Below are 20398 nucleotides of genomic sequence, written 5' to 3'. Positions count from 1 at the left end.
TGCCTGTGACTCGGTGTCTGAAGAGAGGGGCGCAGCTTTTCTTCCGACGTGTGACTTCTCAGCTCTGATGCAATCACCCGAGGCAGCATCAGTCTCGCGAGAGCTGCGTGGGTGCTGCCTCGGGAATGGACAAACAAAACTTCAGTTTCATTTGATTTGCCGAAGAATTGATGGTGGGGCTGGAGGAGGGTGGTGAGACAGACAGTAACTGTGTAGAGAACGAGCACGCAGGAAGGAACCCCGAGTCAAGGATTTCTCCGCTCCAGAGTTCACCATGACGCAGTCCTAATCCTGGCAATTCTTTGCAATGCTCAGGACTTGTTTTTTTTTAACAGTATCCCTCCTGGCTGAATATGGCAGAACCTGAGTTTGTATCTGGGACTCCTTGTCATTTTAACAGCCCAGAAAGTCTGCTCTGTCACCCAACCAGCAGGCATACCCCTGCTCTGTGACACACTAGAAAGGCTGAGTGGTCTTTTGATGTCGACATCACAAAAAGTTACTGCTGTTTTCCGGGCTCTATGAGGCTAGGTCCTTGGACACCATTCTTTGACCTCTGGCTCCTACCTTCTAAGCAACCGTCCTTAAAATTTAACACATTATTTATTTTAGTACCAACAGGCAAATAATTTTGCCTAGTGCTTTCTTGCCGTAATTATGGAGCATTATGTTTCTTAGATCAACGGCTAGCAGTTTTATAACTTGCAGATTAGAGACAATCCGCGTGCTTGGAACGGGGGCAGCGTTTGTGGAATTTTGTGACCTGTCGCCTGGTAACTGTACCTAAGACCGCTAAGCTCTCTGTGAGCTGTCAGATTTCAGAAGTGTGGTCACCTCGGTCCATAGCTCCCCGCTGCTAGAAGGAAATGAGCGCTGCAGGGCTTGAAAAGCTGTAACTCCGCGGTCCACCCACAGCTATGTCGCACTTCTTCTACCTGGCTCCAGAAATTCTGCTTCCCTTTAGCCCTCTCACTTCGAAAGAGTTCGAAGTGATCAGACGCAAGGCCCGAGAACTGTGGGAGGATGAGTCTCAGTGGTCCGCTTCTTCAGTGACGACCTACTCGGGCAGTTACCGGCAAAAGCAGCTGGACGAGGCCCCGAGCATCCGGCTGGCCCAAAGAGCCGGCCAGCGGCCGTACGAGTACAAACAGTAAGATTCCCCTGTAGCGTGCGCCAGGGTGTGTGGCTACCCAGAGACAGGTGCCATTAGAAAGGGGTATCAGAGAGCGGGGACACTTCAAAGACGCTCACCCACTCGCTTCCTGTATACATTCTTAGCGTGGCTCCAACCCAAAATTGTATATAACAACTTATTACTGGATGATTTGAGCAAGGGGGCTTAACTAATGCAGATGTTTTTTTTATTTTTGTGAACTTGTCTATTTATTACATTTTTAAAATTGTGTGCGTATGTATGTGGTCACATGGGAAGGTCAGAGGACAGCTAACAGGTTGAGTTTTTTCTCCTACGATCTGGTGAGTTCCTGGAATCAGACTCTGGTCATCGGGCTTGTTATCCTCAGATGCTCCTTCCCCCTTATAGATAGGGTCTCCTGTGTCCCAGACTGGCCTTAAACTCCCTCTGTAGCAACTGCAAACTCAGGATCCTCCACCTCCTGAGTCAGATACACAAGCATGAGCCACCTTGCCCAGTTTATGTGTGTGGTACTGGGCATCAAACCCAGGGTTTCCTCGAGGCCTGGCAAGCACCTACCAACCAACCAAGCCATGGCTTGAGCCTAAAACGGAAGCTTCTGAGAATTTCCTTTGTTTCCTGTAGTCTTTCCCTTTGTGGAAATCGATCAAAACCACCAACGCATCACACCAGGGCTTATACGAGCTGAGGCCCAAAGACATTTCCAACAGTTTATTGGGAAGCGAGGCCCTGTGGTAGGCCTACAGTCAAATATTAATTCCAGTTCAGTTCCACAACTACATTGTTAACACTCAACTCATGGGAAGGAGGTTTGGTTCATCAGCAGGAAGAAGAGGGTTCAGTCTAGTGAGACCTTGGCGAAGCCAGTTCCCTTGTGGTGGGGAATGAGAAAAACACACCGCTCTGAGGAAAGCGTGTGCACCTCGGCAAAGATGCCTGGAACCGCCCTAACGCCAGAGGCTACAGGTCACTCAGTGAGCATGAGCAGAAAGTGTAAGTCAGGACTCTGGAAAACTCCAGGGCTAATAGTGAAATCTGTTCCTTTGGGTGTCACTTAGTAAGTATTCAAATTCTGGAAATGTCTTTGAAAAATACCCTGGATTATTGGCTCCAATTCCTAATGTAGGAATAACCCATGTATGTCTCTAATGCACAGTGATGGGGCTGGAGAGATGGGTTAGCTGTTAGCACTGGCTGCTCTTGCAGAGAACCAGAATTCAATGCCTAGAATGCATGTTGGGTTAGTGCCTGTAATTCCAGCTTTAGGAGAGAGGATGCCTTCTGGCCTTTGTAGGCACCCACATGCATGTGGGCATCTCTCTCTCTCTCTCTCTCTCTCTCTCTCTCTCTCAATAAAATCTTAGTCAAATATACTAGTTACCTCTCCTTCCAGATCTTTCCAAATCTTGAAAATCACGCGCTTTGTCTTTTTCCCCAACACTTTTTGTAACAGCGCTCAAGCTTGCCGACCTTTGGAGGTTCCTTTACTAAGTCTGGGGCAGCTGGGGAGCCCTTGGCCGGCTAGGGGGATCTTTATACATCATTGAGGTCTGCTCTGAAAACACATGGATCCGAACAGACCCATGCAGCAGACTTGCCGTTGTTTGGGATGTTTAATAGACCTTAAAATGCAGACTCGTGACATGTGGTGGCGTGTACAGAACTTTGAAGGTATTTCTCATTGAGTGATTCATCCCAGCCCAAGACATTGGAAACCACAAAAGGGCACATGCTTGTGAAGTTCATCTGGTGCTTTGGGAGTCCTAGACACTTTAGCATATCCATTGCACAACTGTTCTTTCTTTTTTTACATCAGTAAAAACACAGTTTTTATTTCACAGTAACAGTGAATGCATCACAGTGAGTGAACTTGATTGCTTTGTTACACATATCACAGAAACAGTGGCTCCTAGTACCAAAACAAGCCACAATATTAGATCATTTTATGACTTCCTTTCCTAAGTATGGTTTTTAAAGGGATGTTTTCTTCTCTATACATTTTAACTAAAGTATAATTAGATCCCGTTCCCACTTTTCTTTCTTCCCTCCAGCACTCCCCATGTTGGAACTTATTCCGTGTCCCTTCAAGTCTCAAACCGATAGTATCTTCTTCCCTTAAAATTATTGGCACAATGACTGTTCTACCGGAGGCTAAGAAGCGGCAATGAGAGTAAGAGGCAGGCTGAGCTTAGTTACAAAGGACTGAGTGCATGCTATATTGCTTTCATTTTAAATCTCTTTCTTTACTAACTTTAGTCCAGAGGAGAAACGTCTTCTAAAGTTCTAAGCAAAAGCTGCTTGATTAAAAACTCTGTGAAACTGTAGGGAGACATTGTTTACGGTGCTATCAGGAATGTAAAATAAATAAATTAATAAAGAATGCTCAAAACTGTATCAAGCCAGGAAAATGCTGTCCCTAGAACACAATACTTTTCATTCACATTGTTTACCCTGTGTTGCAATGACATCCTGAACCACACTGTTTGTTCTTAGCTGTAAGTGTCAACTTGCCAGTTTACTGTCATCTGCCAGGAAAGTCTCCATGGAGGAAATACCTAGGTCAGACTGTGGGCTGTGTGTGAGGAATTGCCTTGCTCATCAATTGATTGGGAACAATATCACTGGGGGGGGGGGAGGGCGCTCCAGGACTGTGTAGGAAAAGTAGCTAAGCACAAGGCTGTGAGTGAGTTACACCATGAGCCAGTAGGTGACATTCCTCCAAGGTTACCCTGCTTTGAGTTCCAGCCCTGACTTCCCTTAACGATGCATGATTGTGACCTGGAAGCCAGTGTAAAATGGAGTAAACCTTTCCTCCTAGAAGCTGCTTTTGCTCAGTGTGTTTTATGGCAGCAACAGAATGAAATTAACATACCTCACAAGAAAAAGAAACTGGGGGGGCGGGGCTCAGCCATTTCACTTTCAAACAGCTTGAATTCAGAAATTTCATAGTGTGCACACATGAGCTGTGGGTATGGGAGATGCACGGGACTTACACTGGTACGAAGGTTAGGGTCAATCCTCATTGTCCGCCAAGATTAAAACGAAGGAAGCATTGCATTTTGGAGCTGCTGAGACAGGCCTAGAGCGCCGCCATGATTTGTTGTGGTGGTTTTGCAGCGGCAAGGTTAAAACCAGGGCCTTGCCCCCGCTAGACAGATGCTCTGTCACTGAGCTCCACCCCAGCCCCTTGAGCTTACATTTAAAGTCTTGAAGCTGGGCTCGTTCACGAATCAAATATTTGTTTAGGTCCTACTGTGTTTAAGGTGTTCAATTAGATATGTCAGTTCTAAAACTCATGGCCCTCAAAGAGCTTATCACAAGGAGAGTGGAAAGTCACCGGGGAAACCTGAGCCATTAGGGTGCTGAAGGACTTGCTGTTTAAGCAAAGTGGGTGACAGAATGAAACACAGTCTTACCATATCACCCCTGAAACGCTTAGGTATTTGCCTAGGAGCATGAAAACTTAGTATCCACCCACACAAACCCAACACAGAATCTTTATGACACTTTCCTTCATAATTGACATAAACTGGAAGGAACCAATAGGTAAACAGACAATTGATGTTACATCCATGTTATTAGAGATTCTTGGCCCAGCTGGCCCCTCGGCCCTTGAGCCCCAAATAGACACACAGATGCTGTATTAGTCACAAAAATGTTGGCCGGTGGCTTGGGCTTCTTACTGGCTAGCTCTGTCTTAATTACTAACCCATTTCTTTTAATCTAAGTATTTCCACGTGGTGTCTTACTCTCCTGGACTCACATGGCATCTGCTGTCTGCATTCACTTCCCAGAATTCTCCTCGTCTCCTAACCCTGCCTATACTTCCTGCCTCATTGGCCACAGTGTTTTATTCATCAACCAATAAGAGAAACATATATACAGAAGGGCAACCCCCATCACATCCACATGATATGGAGTATTATCCAGTGATTAAAGAAAAGATATGAGGTTTGCATCAGGCTATGCAAAGCTAAGGATGACTCTTGGGTCCATATTTCTAAGACGTATGAAGTTACATATTATGTATTTGCAAACATGCAGCTCCCTAAAAGGCAATGTGTACGTATGCAGAGCACTGTTTTCAGAGGATGGGCAGGAGTTAAACAGATGAAGCGTGCTGCGCTGATGTTTCTGGGCTGTGAACTTGTTGTGTGTGATGCCATGCTGGTGAACACAAGACAGTAAATATTTGTCAAAATGTATAGCACTTCACAGCACAGAGTAAACTTTACTCAGGAGTCTTAGAAAGTTAAAAATAGAATAAAGAAATTGAAAAACAAGAATATGTTATGGATACGTGGGGATGAGCCCACTGGGTATGCCATTAAAGGCTGATGTCAGTAAATTTGGAAGTTGGTGGGGGTTCTAGAGATTAGGGAACCGTGAACAAGCACGGTTTTATGACGGGCAAAGTTGTTTTCCACTGGGTTTGAGCAATAATTCCAAAACTACTATATGTATAAGCTAGAACTGAGCAATTCAGTATATGGATGGTAGATGATGGAAGCCAAGATTTTTATGGGTACAGGAAGCATAAATGATAAGGAGTAGGGTCTAGAAATGACCCCTGTCATAATAATCAAAATTAGATACTTGCACCAAGCATTGGTGGCACACGCCTTTAGTCCCAGCACTCGGGAGGCAGAGGCAGGCGGATCTCTGTGAGCGCGAGGCCAGGCTGGACCGACAGCCTCCAAAACAATACAGAGAAACCCTGTCTCGTAAAAACCAAAAAAAAAATTAGATACTTGCTTAGTGGAGTACATTTAGAGATAATGGTATGTAGAAATAGTTACACGGATTTGTCTACATACATATTGTTGTATATTTCCTCATTCTCTGCTCAGTCCATGCTAGTGTAGACCTTTACACAAAAGGGCCTTGAAGCAGTGTTTTGCAAGAGCAGGAATATCAAGTGCTCTGATTTTGGTTCCTGCTAAGTTTTCTCCAGGACAAAGGAATCAGATTTACTTAGAGAAATTCTGATTCTTAGACTCAACCAGGTGGTAGTCACAATAAGCATGGAGCACATAGTACCAGAAAATATTAAAAAGCCAAAAGGTAGAACAGCAATGGTGGGGACAAATGAAAGTTCCAGATAGCTAAAGCTGAAAGATATTGAGGAAAAATAAACAGATATTACTGTATTATAGCCCAAAGTGCCAAACACAAAATGCAACTCAGAATGCATAATTGCTCCAAGTGTAAAGAGTGAAACTGTAAAACTTCTGGGAAAGTAAAGACGTTGTTATTTGGAGGGCACAAAACCAAGTAGTTGGTTAAATTGAGCTTCATTAAAATTTTTTAATTATTTTATTTTTAATTGTTTATAATATAGTTACATCATTTTCTCCTCCCCTTTCTGCCCTCTGAGCTTTCCGATATACCCTCCCCCTTGATCTCTTTCAAGTTCATGACCTCTGTTTTTCATTACTTGTTGTTTCACACACACACACACACACACTCCTTAAATACCTACATACAACCTGCTTAGTCTGTGTGTGTGTGTGTGTGTGTGTGTGTGTGTGTGTGTGTGTGCGTGTGTACATATATATGCTTTCAGGGCTGACCATTTGGTAGTAGATAGCAAATTGATACACTCTTCTTTGGGGAAGACAATGTCTCCCACTCTCGGCATTCCCTAGTTGCCTGTAGTTATGTAGGGTTGAGGCCTCCTGGACTTCTCCCTGTCCCCTGACCTCCCTCCTCTGGCTCCGATTAGCATGTCTACTGGTGTCCTGTTCGGTTCATGTTCGGACATCATGTTGGTGACTTTATGGGTATGGCTTTGGACATTTCTAGGAGACACAGTCTCTCAGCAAACTCCCTGTTCCTCTGGCTCTTACAATCTTCCTGCTGCCTCTTCTTGTGTGGGAGTTGTATAGTAGATGCATCCATTGGAGCTGGTCTCCACAACTCTGCGTTTTGACTGGTTGTAGTTTTCTACAATGCTTTCTGGCTTTTGCAAAGAGAACTTTCCTTGACATAGGCTGAAGACTACACTTATCTGTGGGTGTAAGGACAAATATTTAGAATGTAGTTGAATATGATGCTGGTTCACTAAAGTGGTGGTTGTAGGTTCTCCTCTGAGATCCATGACTTCACTAGCCCTGACTTCCAGTATGAGGCACAATTTCCCTCTTGTTTAGTGGGTTTTAAGTCCAAGGAAAGACTGTTGGTTACCACCAACGTATGCATGTCCCTACTGCACACTTAAGGTTATTGTGCATGCTAGTTCTTGTTCAATAATAATATTAAATTCTCTGAAAATACAATGCCAAGAGAATGAGCAAACAAGTCACAAACAGGAAGAAAATGTTTGAAAAAGACCTATTCTGATAGGTATTCTGATTGATACATTCAAGATAATGACTAGAACAAACTAATTGCAAAATGAGCCAAAGAAGATGCACAAATGTTAAATAAGATGTGAATACAGGCCTTACTTCTACGTTATCAAGAAAATATAATTAAAATTGAAGTAAAATTCTACTATACACCTGTTAGGATGACCAAAATCTGGGCTGAAGAAATGGTTCCGTTTAATAGGATCATGAGAAGCAGAGCGCCAATCCCAGCACCCATGTAACTATGCATGCATGCATGTATGCATACATACATACATGCATACATGCATGTATACATACATACATGCACACATGCATGTATACATACATGCTTACACACATACATGCATACATGCATGTGTACATACATACATACATACATGCAGGTGTGTGAGGCAGCTGAAGGTAGGATCGCTGAGGCTCATTGACCTCTAGCCTAGCTGAGAAAGTACAGACCGTAGGTTCAGGGAGAGAGCCTGCCTCAAAGAACTAAGTGGAGAGTGATAGAAAAGGAACCATGGTGCCCTCTTCTGGCCTCAGTGTGCACAGACAGACATGAGCACTTACACTCCCATGTGCTCATATACGTAAATAAAACTTTCTTTTTTAAGGATGATCAAAACCCAATAACGATGGTGAGAGTGTGTGGCAGCTGGAACTTTACTGAAAATACAGCACAGCACAGATACCTGGAAGACGATTAGGCAATTTCTTGGAAAACCAAACTAGGCTGTTTTTGTATCATTTAGCGGTTGTACTCTTTGGTATTAATTGGAATTGAAATGTATTTCCATACAAAAATCCACACAAATTCTTTATGGTGGCTTTGTTCATAACCACCAAAACTTGGCATGAACTAAGCTGTCTTTTCACAGGTCAGTGGTTAAACCGTGGCACACACATACAACAACATTATTCAGTGGTGAAAAGCAATGAATTGTCAAGCCATGAGAAGACACAGAATTTATACATATTATTAACTGAAGACAATCTGAAAAGAGTATGTACTCTGTATGGCCAACTAAACGACATTTGGGAAAAAAAACCCTTTAAGGGCAGTGAATATATCATAGAATTCCATGGGTTGGTTAAAAGGGGGAGGAGATAAATAGTTGGAGCACAGAGGCTATTGTAGGACGGTGAAGCATTATATATGATGCTATTATGAAGGATGCAAACATTATATAGTTGGCTGAACCCATAGGCTGGTCACACCAGCTGTGGACTTTGGTATCAGTTCTAACAATATGCTGCTCTGGTGAAGAGTGTGGGGCATTGGGAAAATTGTTAATGCTCTAGAGAGTACTGCCTCAGCTTCTTTTTCTAGTGTCATGATTGAATGCTCTAAGGCAACGAGAGAGAGAGAGAGAGAGACAGAGAGAGAGAGACAGAGAGAGAGGGGGGGTTGTTTACTCTGTTCACAATCATGGTGGGGGAGTCTGGCAACTGGCCACATTGTATTCACAATCAGTGAGTAGAGAGGAGCAAATGTTGCTGGATCTTAGGCCCCTCTCCATTTATCCAGTTAGGATCCCACCAGGGAACGGCACTGCCCACAACAGGCAGGTCCCCCCCTCCACCCCACTCCCTCCACTACTGTCTACTGCTGTTCAGAAAACTATAAATCACTGAGAGAAAATAAACAGCATCTAAGTATATGGAGAGGTAAACCATGTTCATGGATTGGGAGACTAATATTGCAAAGTGGTGTCATTTCCCCCTAATTTATAGACCCAGTGCAATTCTGATAGCTTCTTTTGTTTAGAACTTGACAAGGCAATTCTAAAGCTTAATAGGGAAACAAAAAAGGTGTGATCCAGCCAAGATAATCTTAGTAAAAAAATCAGACATGAGAGTTTACAGATAGCAAATGTCCCTGTAGCTTAGGAGGACAGTAACTGAACCAGGATGCTAGCAAGGCCCCAAAACGGAGCAACAGGCCAATGGGATGGGAACAAGGAGGGACAGGGACACGGCTCAGCAGTTAAGAGTGGGCACTGCTCCCGCAGAGGGCCTGAGTGCAGTTCCTGACCGGCCCATCTGAGTCTCACAGTGTCTCAGATCCTCCACAGGCACAGCACAGTGGGCACACATGCACACACACACACACACACACATGCACACTCACACACAGAGACACGCACGCACGTGCACACACACACACAGAGACACTCACACACGTGCACACACACACAGAGACACGCACGTGCTCACACACAGAGAGAGACACTCACACACACACAGACACTCACGCACATGCACGCACACACACAGACACGCATGTGCACACACATAGAGACACGCGCGTGCACACACACACACTCAGAAATGCATGCACTCTCTCTCTCTCTCTCTCTCTTTCTCTGTCTCAGACACTCACACACATAGTTTAAAATAAAAGCAACCCTGAGCAAAGGAGTACAGAACATAGACCAGAAACAAACCTGTGCCTGTAACAGGTGCTTGGTTTACATAGGGCTGTCACTGAAAGGCTGTGCTCCCAGCTCTAGCTAGGGAGTCAAATACCTGGTAACAGGGAAACATGGAGGCTACCTTGATGATTTGGGGGATTGCAAAGATTTCTCTCTTTCTTTTTGAGAGAGATCTCCATCTTTGCTACCGTGTGCGTGATGGCACACGGGATGGGCAATGTTTGTGGGGGTCAGGGTGCAGCTTTGTGGGGTCAGTTCTTTCTTTCCATGTTTATGTGGATTCCAGGGACCTAACTTGGGTGGTCAGACACCTGCTGAGGAGCTAGTCCTAGAAAAATTCTTAAACAGACGCAAAGAGCACTGACTCCAAGGAAAAAGTTAGATAAATCGGACGCCATAAAATTAAATAGTTCTGTCCAACCAACATACCATCTAGTATACAGAAGGCAGGTTAGCAAAAGCAAGACACTTTCAACTCAGAGCCCCCACAAAGGGCTGATAGATGTTTTGTATACAATATGGAGATTAGAATCATAGTTCACGTCATCTCCAAACCCAGGACTGATAACTTAAGAGCATCATTCCTAAGTGTTGGTAAGGATGTGGCACGTGGGGACCTCCCACAAATGGCTGGTAGGGAAGCACATTGTTGTGGTCTCATCTAACATCAATGACATTCAGCAACCCAGTAGTTCCCTTCCCAAGTAACCGCCATGTCAAATGCATTTTTCACTCTTATACTTAGACATGTGTAAACATATTCCCAGCAGCACTGTTCAGAATAGGCAAAAACAAACAAACATGAACACAAGACAAATAGAAATATAACTGCCTCCTGGTCTCCTCAGGTGCCCAAATCTGAGGATGCCTGACATCCCCCCTCCGTGTTAGCCAGTGCTCTGTTGCCATGAAGAGTCACCAGGACCATGGCAACTCTTGTAAGGAAAGCCTTTAATTAGGGCGTGCTTACGGCTTCAGAGGTTTAGTCTATTCCCAGCATGGTGGGAAGCATGGCAACGCTGAAGCAGACAAGATGTTGGAGAAGCTGGGAGTTCTGCCTTTAGATCGCAGGCAGCAGGAGAAAGAGAGACACTGGGCCTGGCTTGCACATCTGAAACCTCAAAGCCCGCCCCCAGTGACACACTTCCTCCAACAAGGCCACACCTCTTAATAGGGCCGCTCCTTGATGACCAAGCTTTCAAATCCACGAGCCTATAGTGTCCATTCCTAGTCAAACCACCACACTCCACTCCCTGGACCCCACAGGTTTATAGTCATACAGAATGCAAAAAATGCATTCAGTCCAACTTCAAAAGCCCCCACACTTTCTAACTTGTTTAAAAGTGGTGGCACATGCCATTAATCCCAGGATGTGGGAGGCAGAGACAGGCATACCTTTGTAAGTCTGAGGCCAGCCTGGTCCACAGAGTGAGTCCCAGGACACCCAAGGCTACCCTGTCTCTAAAAACAAAACAAAACAAAAAACACAACAAAAGTCCCAAGTGTCTTCTGAGACTCAAGGCAATCTCTTAACTATAACCTCCTCTAAAACAAAAATGAAAATGCAGGTGGCATACTTCCAACATACAGTGTCACAGAATATACATTACTATTCTAAAAGGGAGCACAGTGAGGAAATGCTGTACCAAAGCAAGACTAAAAACCAGCTGGGCAAACTCCAAACTCTCTTTCCATGTCTGATGTCAGAGCGCTCTTCAGATCTCCAACTCCTTTCAGATCTGTGGACTACACACTTCCCTCTCTTGGGCTGGCTCCACTCCCTGATACCGGCTCTCCTCAGTAGTACCCCATGACTCTGGCATCTCCAACATCTTGGGGTCTCCAAGGCGATCCAGCTTTACCATCACAGCTTCACACGAAGGCCTCTCTGGGCCTCCGTGCAGGGACACCACCACACATGCCTGGCCTCGGAAGCTTTCCTTAGCCACAGGGAGATTCCACAATCCCTTTCGTGAATCCTTGACACTAAAGCCAGAGCCACGTGGCCAAAGCAGCCCCAAGTACTTCTGCAGGCTGAGGCTGGAGCATCGATCCCCCGTTCGATTAACCTGCATCAGCTTTCTGTTTCTGATGGCTTCCTTCACTGCTTAATCTTTTCTTTAATTCCTTGTCACAAGTGGAAAGATTAGCTGGGGGGGGGGTCTTGTCCGGAGGTCACGCTCTTTATTCCATTCAGCATCAGGTTTTCCTTTAATCTGTGTATCTCCCTGAGCACAGAACTTAATTCTGTTATATTTCCCGGTGCCCCTTTTCGTCCCAAACTCTGCATTTTTGTGTTTTTCCCTTTCCCGGTTTGGTTCTTTTCATTATAGAAATATGTATCCTATAATTCTAATGACAGAATTTAAAATGTGTGTGTGTATGGGTGTTTTGTCTATACATACAACTGTGTATTACCTGTATGTCCAGAGTGTACAGAGGCCAGAAGAGGGCGCTGAATCACTTGGGACAATTGTTTTGAGCTGCCTTCTGGGAACCAGGAATGGAACCTTAGTCCCCTGGAAGAACAGCCAGTGCTCCCAACTGCTAAGCCATTTCCCCGCCTCCATAGAATGTTTTTAAACTAACCAAACCACCACACACACACAGAGAGAGAGAGAGAGAGTGAGAGAGAGAGAGAGAGAGAGGGAGGGAGGGAGGGAGGGAGGGAGGGAGGGGGAGGGAGGGAGGGAGGGAGGGAGAGAGAGAGAGAGAGAGAGAGAGAGAGAGAGAGAGAGAAGCAAAGGTGTGATGTGTGATGTGTGATTCCTGCAAAGGTCAGGACACTAGTGTTCTGTCTTTGTCAGAACTGTCTATCCCAAACCTACTGAGAGATAATCGGTGGACGCTTTATCCACAAACTGCACTTGGAGAATTGATAGCCTAGGATGATTCTGTTGCTGTCGTGGGGTAGGAGAAGAACGTAGGGTGGGCTTCCAGCCCCTGTCTGCAGGATGAGTGGGGCTTGTCTGTGGTCAGAACACACGGGCAGTGAGAGCATAGTGGGGCTTGTCTGTGGTCTGAACATAAGGACAGTGAGAGCATAGTGGGGCTTGTCTGTGGTCGGAACACACGGGCAGTGAGAGCATAGTGGGGCTTGTCTGTGGTCGGAACACAAGGACAGTGAGAGCATAGTGGGGCTTCTCTGTGGTCTGAACACACGGGCAGTGAGAGCATTTCAGGACTCTCTAGGCTGATTTCAATTCCACTCTACCCCTTCCTCATAGTTCCAGGTGCCTAGGATTTAGAGACCCCTCCTTCCTTAATCAAAGGACCTACAGTTAGTTGCCATGAAATTGTTCAGGCTGGCAATCAATTTGCCCACTCCAGGAAGAAAGCCCATCTCTCCCAATAAGCCATAGCTTGCTGGTACGGAATGTCATATCTGAGTTCAGGGAAACTGAGATACAGATGTGTTTCAAAGGATACACACAGCATCTGTGAGTCCCCGCATCACCCCACTGCCATTAAATTTTATTTGGAAACCAGTGTAATTACTGTAATCTTTCTTATTCCATGCATAGCACTTATCTTATTTTGAAAGCAACTCCCTGGAGAAACACTCATAAATCCTGCTGAAGTAATTATGAACTTAATGTTTGAGCTTTGCATGCAGAGATGAAAATGTTACCCTTTTATGACAAATCAGAGCACAAACAAATCCCTAAAGACTGTGCAAAAATTCAGCTCGGGTTGATTTAATGGGAATATGGGGTGAGGGTGGGGTTGTGGGAAGGGAGGGAAAGTAGCAGAACCTTAAGAAACCAAGTGAGAATTGAATCTGTAGGCTCTGTGATCCTGAGCCTACCGGCCTGTAACTTGTTTCTCCCCTGGGCTTTCTTTAGGACACCATTGCTGGGCAGCTCTGCCTACGGCACGCTACCGGGCCAGGATGGTTCCCAGGAGGCCGCAGATGGCAAAGGTTAGTTCATGATCCTTTCCCCCAGGCACAGCCCTCCAGGCCCTTTCCCCTGTGTAACTGAGGTAGACTGGTGGATGCCAAGAGTGTGTACCAGGTTATCTACAGGATGCTTTGATAAGCATCGGTACTACAATGTGATTGCCGTGACTGTGTTTATCAGCTGTTTCACATAGCTCTGTGCGTGAGCGTGTGTGTGTGTGTGTGTGTGTGTGTGTGTGTGTGTGTGAGAGAGAGAGAGAGAGAGAGAGAGAGAGAGAGACAGAGACAGAGACAGAGACAGTGTATGTGTTGGCTGTGTGTTTGTGTTAGGTGTGTGTGCACTGGGTATGTGTGCATGTGTATGAGTGAGTGGTACGTATGTGTACATGTTTGTGTGCATCTGTGCATGTGTGTGGTGCGTGCATGTGTGTTTTTGTGTGCACAATGAGCATGTATGTAGAGCCCTGGCATCTCCTCCCTTTCTGCATTTTGCATCTGTGGGGCAGGCCTATGCTGGCTGTGGGGATGGAGAGGTGCCTGTGAGTCAGGTGAGGTGCCCAGCGGATGGCAAAGCAGCTTCTGAGTGGCCTGGAGTGGGGAGCAGGACCATGGCCCTGACTGAGCTCCGGGCTCTGGCTGGCTTGAGTTCTTGCCTCTGATCTCCCTCAGCACCTAGCACTCTGATCACCCCAGGATTCCGGGTAGAGTCAGGAAGCACAGAGCCTCTTGGGTGCTATCTTGCAGGGCAGGAGGAGTCAGAGGTTCACTCACTGCCCTCTACTACCCCATGAGGAAGTGCCAGGCTGAGATCTCTCGGCTGTGAGCTCTGCTGCCTTGGCTGTGACCTGAGGCAAGTGAAATGGAGATTTCTGTCCTCTTTTATTGTCATTTAAATTTTTTATTTATTTTTATTTTATGTGCATTGGTGTTTTTCCATGGGTGTCTCTGTCCCCTGGAACTGGAATTACAGACCGTTATTAGGTGCCGTGTGGGCTAACCACTGAGCAGTCTCTCCAGCCTACTTTCTGACCTTTCAATGCATCTGCTGTTGAGTCTTTCACTTCAGTGAAGTGGTGGAAACTCCCTCTGGGCATCTGGACTCCCACAAAGGCGTTCCCATCTGTGGCTGGGATCCATGCTTTTGTGTCAAGCTTTGCGGGAATATAGTGGCAGAAAAACCCGATTCTATCGCCTTCTTGCGTTTTTCTCTTTTGCTCTCAGGTTCTTGGTTGTGGCCCACATGGCTTCCACTTGTCTAAAAACGTAAGCCCCCTCTCTCAAGGGAGCAACCGTGTTCCACTCAAGATACAGTGCTTGTAAAAGCGACAGTTACTCTAAGCGGCCTCTCCCTCCTCCATGTTAGCCCTAGAATGTTCCTTCAAGCCGGGTCTGGCCTTCGTTAGTAAAGTGTTAATACTCTGCACTGTGCTGGGTACGCTGACCTCAGATGAGAGACATCAAGGCCGGGGTCACCGGCTGTCCAGCACTTTGTTTTAGCCAGTTGATGTTAACACTAGATGCCAAAGTAAGGCATTAAATTCCAGTTAATTTCTTTTTTCTTTACATAACCGAAGAATGTCTTTCTTCATATAAAGGGCAAAAGGTTGTTCTGTGGGCTAGCTGCCTATGTGGCTTTTCAAGGGTGCAGACTTTCTTCCTCTTGGGTGCTATTATCCCTGGCACCCTAGAGTCCTTTGTCACTACCTTCAGGCAAGGATTGGGGGATAAGGAGGGCACTCAGGTCCTTTCCCTTCAGCCTGAGAACAGTCTTCCTTTCTCATGTACAATGTGAGACCAGTGAGCTCAGATATGGATTCTCGGACGGGGGTCAGCTACATCCTACCAACAGCTGCACCCTGGAGAAGGACAGCTTCCCATCCTGCTGCCAAGTCTGGCTTTGTGGAGGAAACAGATTGTCTGGCATGAAGGCCATCTCTCAGAGTCAAGTCTGGAGCATTAGTAAGACTGATAATACAATCACAAGTGATGTCTCAAGCACACCACACCATATCCTGGTATTCTGCCCATTTGGTGATCTAAGTTGTAAGGCACTAATGGGGCGAGCTGGGGGGCGGGGAGGGTTACTCAGCAGCCTTGTGGGTATTTGCCGACTGGCGGAGATGAAGGTTCCCAGTGTTTTCATTGGGTGGCTCCGCTGCTATGCTGCTTTCCTAATAAAACTTGAGGTTAGGAGAAGAGTTTGAGATGGAGTTTCAGTGTTCCTCCATGGCTTGCCGATGCACAATGATAGGAAACGTAGCCCTTTCCATTGTGGTTAATCAGGCAAGACTTTGTTCCCTTTGCTTTGAAGAGCAAACCAGCGGAAGCATAGGACCAGAACACAGGTCCAAACTCACACGGTGAGGCAAGCACTCTGCTCACATCATCATCTACATCATTGGTTCTCAACATGTGGCTCACGACCCCTTTCATAGATATCCTGCATACCAGACAATTGCGCCATGATTCATTAACAGTAGCAGAATTACAGTTATGAAGTAGCAACAAAAATAATCTTACGGTTGGGGCTTGCCACCACAGGAAGAACTGTACTAAAGGGCCAAGGAACTAGGAGAGGGTTGAGAAACACTGGTTTGTAGGAAGGCAAGTTGGTAGTGCCTCCAACCTGAGTACACAGCACAATTCCATTCCAGTCATGTGGCTGTCGGTGTCCTTTAGAACACTGGTTAAGCCAGTGACAGCCTGCGGGAAGAGGACCGTCACGCAGGTCCACAGGTGGGTGGGTGGGTGGAGGTCCAAGAGGAGGTAACATGAGCAACAATAATTGATCAATACGCAATGCGCCACTTTCGTTTCCCATCTCCTATTCAAGGTCTTAGGTAGGCCAAGCTGACCTCAGACTACATAACCAAAATCCTCCTGCTTCTGTCTCATGAGTTCTGGGATTATAGGCATGCACCCTTGTACCAAGTCATGCGGCATTGGGGATCCAACCCAGAGATCTGTGCATGCTAACCAGGTAAGCACTCTACCAGACGAGCTGCTTTTAGTGTGTGTGTGTGTGTGTGTGTGTGTGTGTGTGTGTGTAGGGGGTAATGTGTGTGTCCAGATGGAATGTGTGTGTGTGTACCCAGGTGAATGTACACGCATGTGCATGTACATATGGAGTCCAGAGGCTAAGGTCAGGTACTCTTTTCAGTCACCTGTACCTTATGGTTTGAGACAGGGTCCCCCGCTGAACCAACTCACTGATTCAGCAAGGCTGGCTGACTAGTCCTGTCTCCACCTCAGTGATAGGATCACAGGCATACACTACTATGCCACGCTTATTTTTTTTGATTTCACATACATTTCACAGGTATGAATTTTTGCATGTATGGATATCTGTGCACCAGGTATATGCAGTGCCTGCTGAGACCAGAAGAGGGCATTGGTTCCCTCGGGACTGAAGTTACTGATGTTTGTGAACTACCATGTGGGTGCCGGGGATTGAACCCTGGTCCTCTGAAGAGCAGCCAGTGCCCTTATCCACAGAGCCATCTCTCCAGGCCCCGATGCCCAGCTTTTGTGTGGATTATGGGAGCTAAACTTTATCCTTGTGCTTATCCAGCAGGCACTTTGTCAACTGAACCATCTTGCCAGCCCCCAAGATGGACTGTTCTTAAATTCAATTCATGATCATCACAGGAAAAAGGTTCTTAAACTCTTTCATTACATCCTGTCAGCAAGTTCAGTTCTGTTTACTCTGTCTACAGTGACATGGTGTTCCTTTCACATTAATATTAGTTTTCTTCCCAAGTACTGGCTTTTGAACTTGAATCTCTGGACAGAGAAGATGGCATCACATGCTTCACAGATTTTAGATCAGCGAACAGAGCAGTAGCCAATAAAGATCAAGCTTCCTGAAACCCAGTAAACAAACGACCAATAAACTTTCTCCTTAGTCTTTGCTGTATGGATTATTCTATGCCATGCCTTATCAAACAACTTCTGTCCAGCTCTGTGTCTGTCCCTGACAAATCTGTGGTAGGACGTATATCCACAGAAGACTAGTCTCTCTCACCCTTGCTGCTTCGGGAGGTGTTTGAAGATTGTTGTTAGGAAATTCTTTGTTCTCCGTGGAAAACGCAAACGTTAATATCAACAAAGTAATTTCAACTTTTACATGTATGCATACCGGAAAAGGCAACAATAAGGAAGATGGTAAATGTGAGGGAAAATAGATTTTCAGAGAAAGAACCGAGTATAAACAGATGACTTCAAGTCCATCTCAAGCTCCTGTACATTCGAGTACTGGTAGGCTGCTGCCACTACACTGCTTTGGAGGTTTCGGGCATTGAGATGTCCTGTGTGCTTGGCCTGGACCAAGGCTCGTGGCAGCATGAATGAGGTCAGACAGTACCTAGATTTTGTTTTCTTCTGTCTTACATCAATTGGCTCCTTGATGTAATACAGAAACTCTGGATTTTATTTTAACAACATGCTTGGATTTAGAGGAGGAGAGTCAAATCCAGCTCCAAAGCCAGCATTGGTTTAAGTGAATTGGGACCAAAAGAGTATTGGGAAATAAAGAGAAACAGATATAAGGACAAAGTTAAGAGAATTAGACATTGATATCAAACATAGGATTCTTCTTTGTTTAATGGTCCTTTGGGTAGCCATCCTCTCTTCTTTAGGTATCCACACGTTCAGTATCTTTTCACTGTTTGGAGATGGGTTTTCCTGTGAAGACAAGAACAAAACACTTCCCTTTCCTTTTGTGAGGTGTCCTTATACATCATAGACTATGACTTTGTGGATGAGCTGTCATATTTCCAACTCCCAAGGTTTCTCCTGTTCAGATCAAATCTTCAATTTTGATGGAATCCAAAGCTTTTCTTCTCCTGTGGAAACAAAGACAAAACCCCTTCCCCAACGTAACACATATCCTGGTTTCCAAACTGGGGTCATAAAATCCTTGAAATACACCAGCTGATTTAGTTCAGAAGTTTTTTCTGTAATCCAGTGTCTTTCTGTAGCTGCTTGTCCTTTCTCATTAACATTAAGAAAGCTTAATGTTAGTAAAGCGTTATGTATTCTGTTTGGGGACTTTGTTCCCATGGCTGTTTATGGAGCATTTCTTTTAAAATGTGATTACATCTCTCAACCTGTAGGCGTGTGAGGTATACCAGTTATGTGTCTATGGTATGGTACACATATTTTAAACTTCAAAATTCTGGAAAGTGAAACTCATCCATTTGCTAAATTTCATTTCTGAGAATACCTTTGGGATTACTGCCTGCTGGTAATGGAGTTTGATTATAGAATGAACAGGTGGGGTAGTTTCTTATTATTTCCTTGGCTTGTTGCCAAGTGGTAGAAAAATCCTTCTTTAAACCTTTGCTATTAACATGTTTTTTAATGAAATTCTGAAGCTTCTAGCAATTTCCTATTAATAAATGATCAATCTCATCATTACCTTGTGCTGGAGGACCTGGCAGACCCGTATGGGATCTGATGTGTGTTATATATGTAGGATGAGTTCTATTTCTGTTAGGGTCCTGCAGTTATATAAACAATGAAGTTAATTCCATATCATCAGGAATAAATTCATCTGTCTCAATGAGTAAGATGACTCTCTCTGCATACTGTGAATCCATAACTATATTGAGAGGCTCTGTAAAGTCTTTAAGTACCATGAGAATGGTGTATAACTCTGGCTTTTGTACAGAGTTGTAAGGGCTTTGAACTACTTTACTTATATTTCCTGATTTGTAGCCTGCTTTCCCTAACTTGTTTGCATCAGAGTAGAATGTAGGGACTCCAGAGACTGGCATTTTTTTACAATATGTGGAAGGATCCAAATTGTTTTCTTTATGAATTTGATTCTCTCTGTTTTGGGATAATTGTTACTAATCATTCCCAAAAAGATACTGCAAGCCCTTTGCCAATATTCATTATTCTTCCATAAAGAGGAAATTTCTTCATTTGTTAAAGATACAATAAACTCTGTTGGGTACCTTCCAGTCAGTTGATGAAGCCTTAATTTACCTTTAAAAATCCAATCAGAGATCTTTTCTATATATGTCTTGAGTTTTTTATTCTGTTTATGTGACAGAAATAGCCATTCTAATGTGATATCTTCCCTCTGCATTAATATCCCTGAAGGTTATTCTCTAGGTGGTAAAATAACCAGAATGCAGTCTAGCTTTGGATCCACATAGTCCATATATACTTCTCGCATTCTCTTTTCTACCCATTATAATTCTTATTCAGCCTCAGCTGATAATATTGGTGGACAATTTAAGTCCTTACCTCCTTTTAGGACCATTTTTAGGTGTTTTAAACAATGCTCTTCTACTCCAATAATTGTCTGTATTTGAGAAATCTCTCCTAGTAGTATTTAAAGATCATTAAGAGTCTGGTAATGATCTCTCCTGATCTGTACTTTTTGCAGTCTAATTTATTTGTATATCTCTTTTGTAACCTAAATAATTAATAGAATCTCCTCTTTGTAATTTTTTCAGGGGCAGTCTGTAATCCCCATCAAGGTAAAATTTTCTTTACTACCTCAAAAAGCCTTTTCCAATGTTCCTTCTTTAGAATCAGTCAGCAGTAT

At 44.7% G+C, this 20398-nt stretch overlaps 1 protein-coding gene across 1 annotated transcript in view; it reads left to right on the top strand.

Moving 5' to 3' along the window:
• Positions 1-633: 633 nt before the first annotated feature.
• Positions 634-20398, top strand: part of CUNH4orf51 (chromosome unknown C4orf51 homolog) — a 35553-nt gene continuing 15788 nt past the window's right edge. The window contains exons 1-2 of the mRNA XM_040734854.1: positions 634-1150; positions 13784-13860. Of these exons, the coding sequence (XP_040590788.1) occupies positions 918-1150; positions 13784-13860 (310 nt within the window). The 5' untranslated portion in view covers positions 634-917. The remainder of the gene's footprint in view (positions 1151-13783; positions 13861-20398) is intronic.

The sequence above is a fragment of the Mesocricetus auratus genome, unplaced genomic scaffold (assembly GCF_017639785.1).
Source record: "Mesocricetus auratus isolate SY011 unplaced genomic scaffold, BCM_Maur_2.0 Super-Scaffold_100041, whole genome shotgun sequence".
Classification (NCBI taxonomy): domain Eukaryota; kingdom Metazoa; phylum Chordata; class Mammalia; order Rodentia; family Cricetidae; genus Mesocricetus; species Mesocricetus auratus.
Note: the sequence above shows the minus strand (reverse complement) of the source record. Positions and strands in the feature narration are given on the sequence as shown.